Source organism: Chelonoidis abingdonii, chromosome 9 (genome assembly GCF_003597395.2).
Source record: "Chelonoidis abingdonii isolate Lonesome George chromosome 9, CheloAbing_2.0, whole genome shotgun sequence".
Taxonomy (NCBI): domain Eukaryota; kingdom Metazoa; phylum Chordata; order Testudines; family Testudinidae; genus Chelonoidis; species Chelonoidis abingdonii.
In genome coordinates, this window is record NC_133777.1 from 21,968,796 (window position 1) to 21,987,436 (window position 18,641).

The 18,641-nt window shown below is 39.6% G+C and overlaps 1 protein-coding gene across 3 annotated transcripts in view; it reads right to left on the reverse strand.

Annotated features, from left to right (window-relative positions):
• Positions 1-18,641, reverse strand: part of PARN (poly(A)-specific ribonuclease) — a 139,197-nt gene that overhangs the window by 3,509 nt on the left and 117,047 nt on the right. For 2 of the 3 annotated variants that reach the window (XM_032779661.2, XM_032779662.2), the window contains one exon: positions 7,755-7,945. In XM_032779661.2, the coding sequence (XP_032635552.1) occupies positions 7,755-7,945 (191 nt within the window). Of the gene's footprint in view, positions 1-7,754; positions 7,946-18,641 lie in introns of those variants that run through there. The other variant, XM_075069266.1, reaches the window with a different exon arrangement.

Consider the following 18,641-nt stretch of genomic DNA (forward strand, 5'->3'; position numbering starts at 1 on the left):
ATTGACTCTCCAGAGACTGAGAATTCATTTGGGGTTTGCCCAAAACTCAGTAAAACTTTGATAGGGCCCTCTCCCTTCAGTACACAACCCACATTAATGCTCCTCTCAACTTCTATATAAACTCCCAACTAACATGACTAGCCCAAGCAATTGTGCATATAGGGAGAGCACAATGTCAGAGGTGAAAATCCACCTGCGCTATCATACAAATAATAATAGATTCTGCCATACGTTTTATTTTTTTTCTTTTTTTTTTTAGATCACTGAGAAGGAGGATAGGTCCATCCAATGCTATTAGCCAGATGGTCGAGGAGCAACCCCATGCTCTGGGCATCCCTTAGCCTCTGATTGCCAGAAGCTGGGAAATGGACAACAGGGACCAGAAGATCATCGATGATTACCTGTTTCTGTTCATTTCTCTCTGAAGCACCTGGTATTTGGCACTATCAGAAGACAGGAATACTGGGGCTACATGGACCAAGTCTGACCCAGTCTGGCCATTCTTCTGGGATGCCCTGTGTTATCCTACACATAGTGAGAGATTTGTAAACCTTTGGCAGGGACTATCTGATAGAGACGATAATAAAATAAGGGAAAGGGGAAAAATAGAGGTACAGAGAGGTGAAGTGACTTGCCCACCATCACATTAAGGTCAATGGAAGAGCCTGGGAAAAAAAATACACATCTCCGTCAGTGCACAGTCTACCTGACCAAAATGTTGCCCTTCGTTTGCCTCTTTCATGCTATATTGATCCTAGCTAATACGCAGTCCAATGTTCAACTGACAGCTAATTTCCCACTCAAACTAGGAAATAGATGCTTTTCTTGTATTGGTATTTCTTTTAATCAATTGTATTGTGCAATTAAGTACATTTACCACCTTCATGAAAAAAGAACGCATCCCACCATATGTTTAAAATATACTAAATTAAGGTGTGAAAAAGTTGTCAGTTTTGTAATACTGTCACATATTCTAAAAAAATGTGTGCAGACGTAACAATATGTATGGAAACATACATTGTTTCCTTATTGGGTATCTCTACAATTTGACTGTCTTAAAAAAAGATGACTCAGATGACTTAATATGTAAGAGTTCGGATTGTCGTTACAGACTGGCTGGTAGCCTTTGGAATTGCAGTTAGACACAAATGGACTGCTCCTCAAAGTGGCTGAAATTACAAACTGTTGGATGGGAGTTCAATGAATCTTGGATGGTCCACTTCCAAAGTGAATAGAGGGGAATAATCACTTCCTTGATCTGCTGGCATACTCCTACTATACGCCCAATATGTGTTGGCTTTCTTGGCAATGAGGCACTGCTGATCATTCAGTTCTGACACTGTAATCCCCAGGTCCTTTTCTGCAAGTGCATTAGCCGTCAGTCCCCAGCCGTAGCATGCATGGGTTCCTAAGTGCAGGACTCAGCACTTGAACATGTAACTCATCTATTCTTTGTCCAATCCTCCAATTTGTCTAGTAATGCTGGACTATCCTATCTCCAGATATTACTCTTCCCCTACTTTAGTATACTGGCCGAATTTCTAAGGGTGCAATTATTAATGATCTGGATGATGGGATTAAGATGGACAAACCAGCCAAGACTGAGGGGGGGGGGGGGGGGGGGGGGGGGGGTCCCTGGGGCTCCATTTTGATATTGAGTTGCCAACTGACATTGAGCCATTGATCACTACCCATTGAGCCCGACAATCTAGCCAGCTTTCTAGCCACCTTATAGTCCATTCATCCAATCCATACTTCTTTAACTTGCTGGCAAGAATACTGTGGGAGACTGTATAAAAAGCTTTGCTAAAGTCAAGATATATCACATCCACCGCTTTCCCCAGATCCACAGAGCCAGTTATCTCATCATAGAAGGCAATCAGGTTAGTCAGGCATGACTTGTCCCTAGTGAATCCATGTTGACTGTTCCTGATCACCTTCCTCTCCTCCAAGTGCTTCAGAATCGATTCCTTGAGGACGTGCTCCATGGTTTTGCTGGGGACTGAAGTGAAGCTGAGCGGTCTGTGGTTCACTCTCTTTTCTTTTTTAAATACGGGCACTATATTTGCCTTTTTCCAGTCGTCCAGGACCTCCCCCATCACCACGAATTTTCAAAGATAATGGCCAATGGCTCTGCAATCACATCAGACAACTCCTTCAGCACCCTTGGATGCATCAGATCTGGACCCATGGACTTGTGCACTTCCAGCTTTTCTAAATAGTCCTTAACCAGTTCTTTCACTACTGAGAGCTGCTCACCTCCTCCCCATACTGTGTCTCAGTTGTCCATTTGCAAAAATGAAGGTAAGACCACCTCCATGGGGTATTACGAATATAAAGTCATTAATATTTGTGATGCATTCATATACTACAGCAATGAGTGGCACAAGAAAGTCCCAAGGAAATAATTTTGTATTCAGATCAGGGTTTGACTAGTGTGCAGTACATAAGGTACGGTGCATTGTGAAGCTAAAACAAAAAATTGAATAGCTGCTCATTAGGTGAGCATTGTCCACCCTGGACACTGAATGAGGCAGGGGTCCTATGGGGGAAAAAATTATGAAATTAAAGTATCACAATGCAAATGTACATGGGCATCAAATTCAGTTTGCATAAGTAACCATAATTCTGACATTTTCTAACTATAAGGTTGCAAACTAAAGCACTCAAATGTTCTTTTAACAACTTTGGTGTGTGTAATCTCCCAGGTTTTTAAAAGAGCAAACTGAAGAAAACAAATTCCACTATGTGGAATCACACTGTTCCCTTCATGGGTCATCAGCAGGATTAAAACCTGTAGATCAATGATACATATAGATACTCAGTCAGGCTCGGGAGCTGCAAGTGGCTCTTTAATTTGTCTCCTGAGGCTCTTTGCAGTACATGATATTAAAACACTGTGTGATTTAATTATTAACCAACTGTAGAATACTAGATCAGTCATTTCGGGTGAAAAGGATATATATACAAAAATACTAAGTGAAACAATTCACAATCCTGTGGCTCTTTTGGGTAATGTTGATTGCTAATTTGGTTCCTGAACTACTGAGTTCTGAGTATAGCTGCTTTAGATATACATCACAGACCTCTACAACTTGAGTTAAAAGAGTAGCTGACAGTAGTGGGTTGTCATCTTCTACAGGAGCCAGCCACTAGAGGCGGATGAAAAACTTTGACAGTGGGTATAAACTATAATTGTATATGATATATTAGACAGGAAAATGGTGTTTTCTCTAGGCCACAATAAAGTGACAACCATTATATAGAAGTCTTCACATGGCAATGAAATTGCATGGCTGAATACTTAGACCAGAAGCAGCTTGAGTACATTTTGTTCCCCAGGTCATATTGACACACCTATGCCTGGAGGAGGATGTAATGTGTGGTAAAAATTGTACATCTCAGACAAAGAGCAAGACTAGGAGGCATGTAGGCAACCTTCCTACTTAACTTGTGAAAACAAATGGAGGCTCAAAAAAACAAACAAACAGGTTATACACAAAGGAGGGGAGAGGAGAGAATAGTGATTATTCCCACACAAATCACTTTCAAAAAGGATGGCTGATCAAAAAAGATTAAAAGGAACTCTATGTAAACACAGGATCTCTCAATTCTTTGATCTGTGCTCTCATTAAATAGTTACGTTGTATAACATTTCCCCTTTAAACACCACATTTACTGTGGGAATAACACTTGATAGAGCAGGGGTTCCCAAATGTTTGCAGGCACAACCCTATTTTAATGAATTATCTCCCTCCAGGAGCTCAGACAGCATGGAGGACATCATTTTGTAGAGCAAAATGGCATCCTCCACACAACATGACCTTGCACACGCCATACATGTGCGATGTCACGCCGCATGGAGGATGCCATTTTGCTCTGCATTGCAACTTCGCTTGCCCCATACATGTGAGATCATGCTGTGCAGAGCAAAATATCATCCTCTACACACTAGGGATTGCCATGACCCCATTTTCTGACTGCACGACCCCATTTGGGGATGCAACTCACAGTTTGGGAACCGCTGTGATAAAGACATTATGTGACTACATCTACATCAGTGGATGAAGGAAGCTAAACAGCCACCCCCTCCAAATTACGTCACAAATGACCAAGTCACACATGTGAGTAGCTCAACAATGAACCTGCAAATGTATCTAAATAGCTTTCAGATGTGTGAGAAGCCAACAGTCAGTTCTCTAGCAATCTAATTCAAAACTTTAGTTCAAAATACTCTGATTGTAGAGTTTATAAAGTATTAATATGCAAGTCAAAAGGAAGGAACACTCATACAAAGGGTTGGTCTACACTAAAAAGTTAGATCAGCACAGCTACATCTCTCAGGGGTGGGAAAAATCCACACCCTCGTGAGACATAATTAAGCCAACCTAACCCCTGGTAAAGACAGCACTAGGTTGATGGAAGAATTCTTCAGTCAATCTAGAGACTGCCTCTTGTGCAGGTGGATTACCTTGTCATAAACAGATAGCTAAGGGTTAATGTCTCTTTCACCTGGAAAGGGGTAACAAACACCACCTGACCAAAGGACCAATCAGGAAACAAAATATTTTCAAATCTCAAGGGAGGGAAGTTTTTGGGTGTGGGTCCTTTGTTCTGGGTCAGTTGCTCTCTAGGCTCTGAGGGTGATGGCACTATCTCCAGGTTCTCTAATCTTCTGTTTCCAAGTTGTAAGTACAAATACAAAAACAAGGTAAAAACCTATATAACATACCTACCATGGTACCCCTCCCAATGTGGTATTCAGTGCGTACACTGAAGCGCTAAGCAGGACAGCTGCAGCACTGCAGCTCTGCCGCTATACTATTTTAAATGTGGACTACAGCACTAGGTAACTTCGGCTGTGAGTCTTACAAGCAAATAAGAATACAAACTACAGCTACAGCTGAGCCCATATGGAAGATGTACACAGAACACTGGGTATGTTTATTTAAACAATTATAGCCCTAGGCTTGTTTTCTTTTTTTTTTTTTTGGGGGGGGGGGGTGAGGGGTTTGGAAACGTTGATTTTGGTTTACTTTTTTCACAAATATAATTAACTTTCAAATTACACATCTTCATACCAAGACACAAACAAGACATGCATACATACGTTACATGGCAAAACAAAGTGCTCCTTTATTGTTTAGACAAATCCAGAATTTGGCAGTACATAACCAAAAAGATTTTTGCAACCTACAATAAGGTGGGTCAGCTAAAATGTTCTACTCATCCTCCAACGTAGAACAGATATGAGAACATCACAACACTGGCAACTTACATTTTGCTCCTTTAGGAAACATTGACAACATTTAATAATGTGGCATTGGTCCCTAAAAGCTTTTTGATATGCTGTACATACAACCTAAAGATTTGTTTAAACTGCAGGCCATTTGCACAAAGCTACTTGCTAAACAGAGTGATTAATATGCAACGCTTGAACCTGTGAGCATGCCAAAACTTTCACATGATATCTGTGACTGAAATAGTACAGATACTGAATAAACTGGTTAACAGCAGTGTTCTCTTTATTATGAAAAGAATATTCCCCTCAATGCTTACATTTCATTTTCCTTTTCATCCAGTAGAGTCATGACTGTGCACTCTGCATTTCAAGTATGTAATGAAGTGACACTTGCATAAAAGTGAAAGCAAATATGGGTGCACCACAATGATTGTTGACAAAATTTAGATTTGACAATATGCTTATTGCTGTCATAAATAGTGTCCACAGATTCTACTTTCAGGTTTAAGCTATACAAGTTAATACCACATGAACAGAATAACTCTGAACTGCTCAGTAGTTCAGACAATTGGCCAGTACTAATTTGGAAAACAAAGCAATAGTGGCATAGTTAGGTTTTAAATTAAATAATTCTGATATGATATATTTGGGAAAGTCTTTATAACTTCCTATATTTAACCTAATTATATTTAATATGGGGCAAATATCTCTATAAAAAGAGAAAAAATTACAATGGTTGACATCAAGGCTGGGTAGGAAGGTACTATCACAATTCCTACTTTTTGTATCTTTGTTGCTTTATCTAGATTCAACGGCTGGATTTGTTCATCCAAACACAAAAGTTACAAGATCCCTATAACCTTATTATATACCTCCCTTTGTAAGAAGTACATGTAAACACACACACTATTATGAACTGCTATTAATATGGAAACTTTGTTCGCAAGTCAGTTCAGCATCCCTACTGCCTTCAAAACAAGTATTCACCTGCCCTTAATTAACAGGAGGCAAGTACACACAATGAAAGAGGAAGTCACCTACTGTTAATCCTATTTGTCAATAGGCTCTTAGTCTTCATGAAGTGGCCAACACGACATTAATTCCAGACACACAAGTAAATCCGTAATTTGTTTTAGATAGCTAAAAACAGAAGTCACTTAGGCATGACCATCATTTCAGAATCCGTATGACATGATTATAAAGCTATTACGAGAAAGAGGACTCTATATTTAATAAATCACATTTTTATTCCAAATTAAAGTGTCAAGAATTTCCCATTTAACATTTTGCTGGACCTCAAATGTTTATTCAGAGTAATAAGAAAAACCAATTTATGTATAACATATGACATCCACTTAGCTATACTGAAAATGGGAAATGGTCAGTTTTTTCCTCTTCTACCTGGTGATAGAGAGGAAAGATGTTTCTGTAAGCCAGGAGATGAGTTTGCTTATATCAAATAAGCATTGACATTTTTGGAGCTAGGGAGAGAACACGTAATATCTTTAGAGATGACCTGGTTCATATTATGGGAAACTAAACATGATCAACAACATGTATACACATGCTCTAGTCGGAGGATTTTTTTTTTTTTTTTTTTTATAAGGTGGACATTATGGTGTGGAATATAGAGCTCAAGATTGGTGATTCAGAATGCCCCAAGTTCTGATGTCTGACTTGATGTGTGACCGTATGAAAGTCCCTTCATTTTTCTGCCTCAGTTTCCCCATATGTAAGAGGTATTTTATCTACCTTTCACAATGTTTTAGGAATCAGTTAATGTTGTGTAGTGCTTTGAGCATTTAAAACCCTATGTAAGTGCTAAATAATATTAAAATAAGAGGAGTTCATGAACTTAATCAGGGAAGCTGGAAGATTTATTAAAAGCTGAGTATATTTGCAATCAATATAAAAGACCATCTAACAAAATACAACCAATGATGTGTCAGCTTAACCTATGCCAAGTTGATAAATAAGACTCCATCTACTCAAGCCAATAGACTAAAACAAAAAGTTAAGTCTTGCAATACGCACAGATTTGTTGGACTGATTGGGGAAAAATTGCAAAATCATGCTTCCAGTACCCAAATTTTCAAATTTCCATAGCATAAGCAAAAAAGTGTCCCAGATTACCCTAATTGTCAAGAGAGTGCATAGCCACACATTGGGAGAAAAAATTAGCTGAAATCACCAAGATTATCCCTTTATTTTACAATGAAAAGTAATCTTCTAGTAAATGATGCTCCCACCCGAGCTTTCTTCTGGCCCAAAATCTAAGTCACAAATATTTCAAGTTTCTATCTTGTTGGCAATTTTTTTTTTTATACATTGATCAATGCAATCCCATAGTTTGCAATTCAAAATGGGCTTTAAATTAAAGCACTGTCTTAAGATAGATAACTATATGGATAAGAGCAACGTTTAACATTCAAAAGACAACTTGCACCTTAGGGTTAAGGTGGTTCCAAATACAAAAAGGACAAAAATGAACATTCAGACACATTGCTCTTACCTGTTGGATCTTGCTCCTTGACTTTTTTGAACTTTTTGGCTCTCTTCCTTCCCTCTGGAACAGACTCTGCACAGCAATCTGTTTCATCAAGCTCTGTGTCTTGGATTTCTCTCTCTTCTATATCATCAGAGCCAGTTTCCTCTTGAATAGGACTCATACTTCTTTTCCCCATTGTGCTGGTAGCTGTAAAACTGAAATTAAAAAAAGCAAGATAACATGGTCATCCTGACAGAATGAATACAGCAAGAGTATTTAATGAAGCAGGTGGGTCTGTCTATTTTTAATTTTGGTATACAGCATTCATGGGCCAGCTATAAATTTTAGTAATAATGACAGTTCACCATATCGACTGCATAAATTGTCTGGAAAATAATGCAGTCTTAAAATTAACTTGCCGGGTGGAAGATTTGTCTAGCACCAGTGTTCTATAAAAATCATTCACAATTTCATCTTTTTTAAATGCAGAATGATCTGTTCTTTGTGCAAGAATATTTTATATTTTCCCCATAGTTTGATCAGGACATTTTTTTGCTCCATAAAAACACTGATTAAACTCATATCAAAGACAACTGTATTTTATGAAGACGCTAATGATTTAACATATCTTCAGACTCAGCTACAAAAGCAGTCTCAGGGCAACACCAACAGACACTGAAAAATTGATCTATTTGTTATGGCTCAGATATATATGAAATTAACATTCTACATGCTCACCTTTCATGTCTCCTTTGGACTGTAAGTAATCTGAAGAATATTTGTTGGGTAAAAGAGATGAACCCACCAACAACTGAGATCAGGTCTTAAAAAGTAAAGATTTCCTGCATGTAAAATCTATACATAAAAATAAAATTGCACCTTCTCTTGTTCTCTATAAACTACTTACCCATAACAGTCTAAATTTATCAAGACTTGATTAAAAAACCAAGGTCTGAAGAGAATAACCACCACATTTTATCCACAATGCACTGAAATTATACTGCACAAGACAGTTTCAGCTTTTAATTCCACTGTAATTTGCCATTAGAGCAAACATTCTTGGACATAAAACCAAGAATGTCAAATATGAGCAATGCAGTACTAAAGTAACCTAGCTCAAAGAACAACTACTGTAATGTAATTGCTGTGTATCTGGATATCAGATGTTTGCTGAAAAAATACTGTGTACATTTTAATGCTTTTTAAACGAGCCATTTTAAAGATTATACTAAATTCATGCTTATGAAGCTTCAAGTTTTCTGTTAATTTAAAATGACATCTCACACTGCAGTATTCACCAGTTCCTAAACAAACACTCTTACATAAATCAAAATGTAACATCTTTGTTAAAAAGTGTGGTATCACATGGCTTTTTTCCACTTAACAACAAGGAAATATGGCTCTCCAACAATCCTTTAGATGAATTCCTGTTTAGTTGTATTTTTTGGCTTCAAGATGAAATTTTTTTGTAGTGGATTCTGCAGAACTTCTGTCTAATTGAGACTGTTTTCTATTCGGATACCCAAAAGCACTAAAATATGAAATATATGATTAAACATCATGCTCTTACTTCCACTTCTGGGCCACACACACTGCCTGGTCTGAATGAATAGCTGGATTCTCCTCTCAATAGTCAGAGGAGGAGAGGCCTTCCTCTGGGGACTCTTACAAGATCTCATTAAGTCACACCATGACTACCATTAACAAACACTTGAAGGCTATTTAGCTATAAAAATTCAGATGGCCAAAAAAGAAGAGAACTATTTACCACATATATCCACTCTCAACATCATAGTAAATCTGGATTTGGAGTTTTAGACTAAAATTGAAGTGACAGAAGAGAAGACATGACAAGAGGTTTCAGACATTCAGAAAACTAAGAACTCAACCATGATTTAAGACTTCTTCTAAAAAATAGCTACCGGTACATAAAAAAATTCAACTCCTGAGGAAAAGTATTAGTTCCAATGAACAAAAGAAATGAAAGTGTGGGGGAAAGGAGGGATGAGAGAGAGATTGAATAGTTATGTATTCTGATTCCATAGTTTACAGGGGTACTCAAAGCACTGGATCTTAGAATGGAACATGTCTTTTCACAAAACACGTTTTTAACCAGGATCATGACCCTCCCACACAGCTGCACGGAAAGAGTTGCTGCAGCAACATAGGAATGTGAGTGTTGCTGCAGCACACTAATAATTAGGCTAAAGATTCTGGGTTGGTGGCTGAAGAGCCTTCTTCCTCTGAGTACACTAAAAAGGATGACCAAATTTCTAAATAACTATTCTCTTTTTGGTGCTGCTCTTGATTACGTACTTGGTATGAAAGATTTTCTATTAAAAGGACATTTTATTATACTATAATTTCATAGGAGGAGCCTTCTTTTTCCAATAATGTGCAATATAAAGCCTAGCTAACAATAAAAAAAATTGTCGTTCTGTTTAAAATGTGTATTTTTTTACTGGAACATTAAGTAATCAGGTCAGAGGATCTCTAGGAAGCTGGAATTTTGTCAGAACATTAATCTCTTTAATAATTTCCTCCCAAAACTATCCAATTTCTGGACAAAACCATCACATGTGCAGGTATGTTCCCCTGTCCCTGAGGCTCCAACACAGTGCACCACCCTACCAGCAAAAATAGGATTGATCTCTACATGGAGTCAAATGCAATCTTTACAGGAATTTCTTTGTGTGGTACACAAATTGAAGATGTATATCCCCTTTCAAATATAGAGATCCACTCATTCAGAGCAATTGGTTTGTCCAAATCCCTCTCCCATCTTTTCATCTGGACTGTTTTCTTACAAGCATCTTTCAATTGAAATTGTGTGCACACAAGTGCATGGGTGTGTGTGTATATGTATGTATATCAGCTTTATTACCCCTTTCATAATATTTTAATTTCAGGTATCTAAGTGTTTGCTCAGCCCTACTGCTTATAAAAGGTTAAACTTCCATTTCCTCTCTTTTACTTTCTTATGCACTTTTCAATCCTGTACATTTACATCTATCTTCCAAAACAGAAAGTTCTTTAACCAAACTCGCTTCAAGAATTCTCATTTTTTGACATATGATGCTTGATTATAAGGATCCCCCTCATTACTGCCTTTCCAGCATTGAGCTCCTCCTTATAATTTTTTTCTAGATATTTCTGGACATTTTCTTCCAGCTTTTGAATTCTAATGCAGTCATACAACAAAGCTCTATTCAACCACCAGGTCCTTTGTTTTTCCAATGAGTTCCAATCTTTTTAATGTAATATATACATGGGGAATAATCAGACTGTGTTATAAACACCCAGATTATCTTTTTTGACCAAATTAGCCAAAAAGGTCTTAGAAAAAAAATCATATCAATCCTCGAATGAGATCCAAAAGTAGAGAACGCGTATGGTCCTTGATATCTGGATTCATTTCCCACCAGAAATCCATCAGATCCTCATTTTTTAGGTGATGCAACAAATTTGCATTTACTCCTCCTGTACACTCTCCATGTACACTGCATTGATCCAGAACTGGTATTACGCACCTCACTAAAATCTCCCTTCCCCACCCTCCCATCCCAGAGTAATATCCTCTTCCATACAACTTCCTAAATCCCTTTACAAAAAAAAAAAAAAAAAGAATAAAACTTGATTAGAAGCCATCAATTTGCTAAGGTGAGAAGTTTATCTTTCAAGGACTCCTTAATTCAAATATATTTTCCCTCAGTGTTTGAGTTGTCCTCAACAATAAGAGAGACATGTTTAACAAAGAACGTTGCCATTCTTCTTCTATTAGATTCTTTGGAGAGACATACAGTAGCTGTATCCAAGACGAACTCAGGAATTTATCATAATTTTTTCAAGTACTCCCTGTAAATAAATTAGACTAGAAAAATCCTTTCAGTGGCAGAAATCCCTTTTTATTGGATTGGTCATCATTGGATTGGTCATCATTTAGCATTAACAGTCATTACAATATTAAACTTTCCCGAGTACCAAGTGTGCTCTTCTTACCCAGAACATTACCTTTTGGTGAAAGCAGTTAGACCAACCAGCCAAATGCCAGGTTTTCATTACATACATTTATTCTTTAAATAAGACATTTTAGATGGAGTTCTCAACATACAGACAGTATCCCACAAACACTGTTTTTCTCCTCCTAATTCCTATATTGTTATACCCAGCCTCATTCGGAGTTTGATTTCCTCTAAACTTTTAAATTCTGAGCTCTAATATACTTTTTATTAAAACACATAATATTTAACATTTGTCTGTGTTCTAGGACAAGAAGCAATGTGCTTAAATTGCAGCAATGGCGGTTTAGGCTGGACCTTAGGAAAAAATTCCTCACTGTCAGGGTAGTTAAGCACTGGAACAAATTGCCTAGGGAAGTTGTGTAATCTCCATCATTGAAAGTTTTTGTCTAACCTGTTCTTAAAATGGTTTAGTTATTACTAGTCCTGCCTTGAATGCAGGGGACTGTAGTGGATGACCTACTAAGGTGCCCTTCAGGCCTACACTTCTGTGATTCCATGATTCTCTTACACCCTGCTTCCCTCCCTCTCTATGCATTCCATCATTGTTCCCTGGTGCCCTATAGCTGCAGGAGCCATGTCTCTCCTTACTTCCTCCATGGGAACGTTAAAGTTTTGTTTAAACTATTCCTGAAAACCAAGCTTTATCTAATATTATTAAATATCTTTATAATATCAGCCATTATCTTTGAGTTCACTGATTCTTAAAATTTTCCACCACAGTTGACCCTTCTCCAATTAATATACATTTCTGAATGTTTGTGATAACTCTAAAGTGAAACTTACTTCAACAGAGGAGATTTGGATCTCCTGCCATTTCATTATTAGCTTTGTTTATAATATGAATCAACATTAACCATAACATTATACCCATTAAATACACTGTATCCACACAGAGAAAAATATCCTGGATGCCATACAGCCAAACTTCCATTTATTTATATCCTTTTATAATTATAACCACATGTGTATATGATCCATTATTTATTGTAATATCTTAGCCCATTTACTAAGGCTGTCGATCAATCTTAATTAACTCACGCAATTAACTCAAATTAATCGCGATTAATCACAGTTTTAATTGCACTGTTAAACAGAACAACAATTGAAATTTATTAAATATTTTGGATGTTTTTCTACATTTTCAAATATATTGATTTCGCTTACAACCCAGAATACAAAGTGTACAGTGCTCATTTTATATTATTTTTCATTACAAATATTTGCACTGTAAAAGTGATAAAAAATAGTAATTTTCAATTCACCTAATACAAGTATTGTAGTGCAATCTCTATTGTGAAAGTGTAATTTATCAATGTAGTTTTTTTGTTAAGTAACTGCACTCAAAAACAAAACAATATAAAACTTTAAAGCCTATAAGCCCATTCAGTCCTACTTCTTGTTCAGCCAATCGCTAAGACAAACAAATTTGTTTACATTTATGGGAGGTAATGCTGCCTGCTTTTTATTTAATATGTCACCTGAAAGTGAGAACAGGCATTCACATGGCACTTCTGTAGCCGGCGTTGCAAGGTATTTATGTGCCAGATATGTTAAACATTCATATGCCCCTTCATGCTTCGGCCACCATTCCAGAGGACATGCTGCCATGCTAATGATGGGTTCTGCTTGATAATGATCCAAAGCAGTGTTTGTCTGAGCAACTAGCTGAACAAGAAGTAGGACTGAGTGGACTTGTAGGCTGTAAAGTTTTACATTGTTTTATTTTTGAATGCAGTTTTTTTATACATAATTCTACATTTGTAAGTTCAACTTTCATGATAGAGATTGCCCTACAGTACTTGTAACGAGGAAATTTACAAATACTATCTCTTTTGTTTTTATAGTGCAAATATTTGTACTAAAAAATATAAAGTGAGCACTGTACACTTTGTATTCCGTGTTGTAACTGAAAATAATATATTTGAAAATGTAGAAAACGTCCCAAAATATTTTTTAAATGGCATACTATTATTAAACAGCGTGATTAATCATGTGACTAATTTTTTATTGTGCAATTAATTGCAAACAATTTTTAAATCACACAATTGCAATTTTTTTAATCGCTTGACAGCCCTACCATTTACTAATCTTATTCTTCTGCATCCAGACTCTTCTCTCACGTCTGTCCTGTTGTCTTGATGATGCATCTTCTTGACTAGTTCTGGTTGTCTCTGATCTCACTGATTCTCAGTGATTTTAGAGACCTGTAGGACCGATTCAGATTGTTCTGAGCCCATTCACCTATTCCCATGTCTCATGAACACCTATTTCCCTTCTTTTGGATCTGAGATAGACACATCTGTCCTTCTATTTAAACGACAGCCCAAATGGGAACCCTCACTTGTATCTTATATTGTTCTTAGTAGTACAGTCATCAGGTGTAGTACTCTTTGCTTTCAAAAGGATTGAGGTTACCAGATCTGGGAAAATCTGTATGGACTGTTTAGGAATAATCACTGGTTCAACTCTCTCCCTCTTTACCCTCAGTATTTTATCCTTGTCTTGACAGAAGGGTAAATGGGAAATGATCTCTTAGTCTGGGAGTCTGCTGGGGGGATACGGAAAAGGACTCCAAGCCCTCTCAATATAAATTTGATCTTTACTGCCAATACATCCAGCAGATTTCAACCTTCAATCTCCTCTGGAATATCTTTAATCTTTAAAGAACCCAGAAATAACATTTTCCATGTCCTCAAGCTCCAATTCTATTTCTTTTTCTCTTTTTACAGTTATTTGGATTCTTTCCTCTAGGTTAGTAATTCTGTCTGATTGCTTGTCTAATCCTGTTTCCATATCTGATATTTTCCCATTAATCTCATTAAATTTATTTTTTTATATATCTTTAATGTAAGCATATAACTCTTCCCTCATCTCCTGATTCATCTTTTTGATTTCCTAATAGGAGGTCCTTCAGGTCACCCTTAGTGACTGATACTTTTCCACCTGGCTTCATAGTTAGTTTGTTGGAGGGGGAGTTACTCTCTTTCGTGACTGTCAACTTTTGGAGGATGGAGAGGAGACAAATCTTTGTACCAGAGAACTCTTTTTTCCTTTTCCAGACATCTAGATCTTCTTGTCTTTCCTTGCTTGTTGTGCCTCTCTCTCCTGAGAAATGCAACTTTAAGTGAAATGATATTAAATGAATCCAATTTTCCCATAAGAATTAATGTAAATGCGGGGGGATGGAGGTTCAAAGGACATTTTTTGGGGGTAGATAAAAGGCATTATATACTGTACAGTACTGTACTGTGGTTGGAAAGTGCCTCTGGCTTACCTCACACAGGCACAGCTCACTGCAGGCAAGGATGCTAGGAAGCACCTTCGCAGCAGCAGCAGCTTCCCTGAAGAACAGGAGCTGACTTTGCCGGGGGATGATCCAGACCTGCCTCTTCCTGTCCCCGCTCCACTCCAGGCCCACCTCTTCCCACCCCCACTCCACCTCCTCTCTGGAGCATGCTGCATCCCCGCTCCTCCCCCCTACCCCAGAAAGTCCTAAGTGATGCCAAATAGCTGTTTGGCGACACTCAGGAATTTCTGGGAGGAAGGGCGAGGAACGGAGATGTGGCACTTCCCCACTCCTCCCCCAGAAAGTCCTAGGGTCCCGGCCGCCAGCCCCGCTCAGCCCGCTGCTGGCCTGGATGGACGGCAGTGGGTTGAGCGGGGCCAGCGGCTGGAACCCTGGCTGGCAGGAGCCGGCGGACAGAACTCCAGATCAGCAGCGCTGCCGCTCTGGGGTCCCTGCTGCTGGCCCCACTCAGCCTGCCGCTGCTCTGAGGTTCTGGCTGCTGGCCCCTTGCCAGCCAGGGTCCTGGCCACTGGGACCCTGGCTGGCAAGGGGCCCGCAGCCAGAACCTAGAAGTGAAAGTAAGGCGAAGCATGCACGCTCGGACCAGGCTGATGCTGAGGCGCTCTGCTGCGGCTGGAGGCATGGCGCGTGTTGCACTCCCAGCTGGGGGCCTGCTGGCTTCCGGAACTCTCCAGCAGGCTGGTGCTGGCAGCCCTGTGCACCGGACTAAGCAGCAAGCAATCAGGCTGGTTACCAGGACACTACAGGCACATGCCGGCCCTGTGGCATGCACAGCTGAGGCCCCTTGCAGGCGGAGGGAAAAGGAGCATCAGGCCGAGGTTCTTCTGCCACCATCCTCCATTTGTCTGCAGATGCAGTGCCCCCAAACAGCTGGCCCACAGCTCCCTTGGCAGTAACAGGAACAGCGTGGGACAGGGACCCATCCACCATCCAGGTAACCCAGCTGCAACTGGGACTGTTCCAGGCCAGCCCCAAGTCCCTACCCCCCAGGACTTTCCCCCACCCACACACCCCAAGCCCCTGCCCTGAGCCTTCATGCCACTCAGCCCTGACTCCTGCATCATCCACATCCTCACCCCCTGCCCTGAGTGTTCCCCACACACACCCTCACATCCCCAGCCCCTGAGCTCCTCCCCGCAAGGGAGGTTGCAATATGACAGTACCTGTAAGAAATTTAACTTACTTGCACCTCTGCTGAAACCCCAGACCAGCAGTGGACTGAACGGAGACAACGGTGGGCTGAGTGGTCATCTCACTGCTTGTCTGGAGTTCCGGCCGCCGGCCCCGCTCAGCCACTGCCAACCTGGGGTCCCAGCAGCCAGCCCAGAGTTCTGCTCCTGGCCTCAACCCAGCACTCTTCAGTTACCCCCTGCTGTAGCCCACATTGGAAAACTCAGCAAGAAAAAGTGAGGGCAAGGATCACACTAAACTGATAAGATCAGCATTTTAATTTTATTTTAAACGAAGTGTCTTAAATATTTTAAAAACCTTATTTACTGTAAATACAACAATAGTTTATTTATTGTGACAGAGTCAGGCCAGATGGCTACAGAAGAGTGATAAAAGGCAGATATATTAGTCCCAAGTTAAGTAGGTCCCCTTTTCCTGGGTAAGGTAACAGGGAAGGTTCCACAACAATCAGCAGCTTTCTGGAAACAATTAAGGCAGACAGGCTGATTAGAACACCTGCAGCCAGTCAAGAAGCTGCTAGAATCAATTAAGGCAGGCTAATCAGGGCACCTGGGTTTAAAGAGGAGCTCACTTCAGTTTGTGGTGCGCTTGTGAGGACCTGGGAGCAAGAGGCACAAGGAACTGAGAGTGAGAGGGTGTGCTGCTGGAGGACTGAGGAGTACAAGTGTTATCAGACACAGGAAGAGTTGACCCGGACTGTGGGTTCCACCAGAGGGGAAGATCTCTGAGGTGAGCAAATCCGCCAATAAGTGCAGGACCCACCAAGGTAGAGGAGGAACTTTGTCACATTATACAATATAGATTTACAGAGAGAGACCTTCTAAAAATGTTAAAAGGTATTATCAGCATGTGAAACCTTAAATTACAGTGAGCTTGGCACACCACTTCTGAAAGGTTGCTTACCCCTGTTCTAGAGTGACATCGAGAAGGAGCTAGCATCTGTTCAACTCAGACATCTTAATTGTACAAGGTGAGCGCAATGCATGCAGTGGTCCCAAGAGTTACCCACAATGGAGCAGCTGTGTTGAGAATTTTGGGTATGGCAAGAAACAGCAGAAGACTGCAACTCATGAAATAAGCAACTGTAAATGACTTACTATTACTAAATACCCTTTTCAAGCACAAACCGTCATGGTGATGGACTGGGACACTGCCAGATTTTCAGAATCAATACCAAATAGACTTCATCATGATCTCAATGAGGTGATGTTCTGTTGTGATGGGACATCAATCCCTCAAGAAGGCTAACATAAAATCTGATCATAAGTTAGTAATAGCCACCATAAAGATCTAATTGTGATGCAAGAAACAACCAGCAAGTGACTTTAGAGTCCACTGTAATGTTGATAAACGGAAAGTCTGTGAAGTAGAAATCAAGATGACTGAACAAAAGCTGCAAGCTGCTGATCCTCCACAAGGGTAACATAGATCAGATGCACAGGAGCTGTAATGCTCTATTACATACACCGCAGATGTATGTGCTCTATTACATATACCTCAGGAAACAGATCCTAGAGCAGCAGCCTTGGATCACAGAGAAGATTATCAAGTTGTGTGATCAATGAAGGAAGCTAAGAGCACAAAGCAAGATGGATCAAACGGCAAGCAAGCGAGCAAGCACTTCCGTGTCATGTGAGAAAGACTGAAGAGGCAAAAGAAGACTGGCTTGACAACAGTGCATCACACTATTGTGACAAATGCCACAAGAAAGGCCTACCAAAATATCAAGACTCTTTCAAAAAGTTTTGCAGAAGGAAAAATACCATTTTCACTCATTAAGTGAGGTAAGTATAACTTGAGACTTGTATAATATGAGCAAAAATAATTTTAAGTTGGAAGTGAGGGAGAGATCTATGTCAGAAGCTTGACTTATGCTGCTGAACCTCCTATGATCGAAGAACTTGATAAAGCAATGCAGACACTGAAAAGTAATAATGTCCTTGAAGTGGATAATGTACAAGCAGAACTACTTGTAATTAAAAGTAGTGAAGAGGCATTCAACAGGCTTGTCAATGTGATTTGAGAATTTGGAAGAGGGCCCAGGACTTCGACACAGTCCCTGATGGTTCCTATATATAAACGGGGGACCCCGCTGTTAATGGAAATTACTGCAGAATCTCATTATTGACACACCCTAACAAAATGCTACCGGACATTATCCTGAAGAGAACTGCATCTAATATTGTGTTTGAAGAACAAGCTGGGTTTAGACCCAAAAGGGGTACACTGAAGGAGATATTGGGGAGGCATCCTAGCACCCGTGGCTGTTACTACATTTGGACAAAGTATTTGTTGTTAAATGTAAAGGTGTCATGAGTGAGGATGAAATGTAAAATGAAATTGCTTGCGGCAGTCTCTCGTTTTCAATATCTTGCTATAAAGATAAGACAT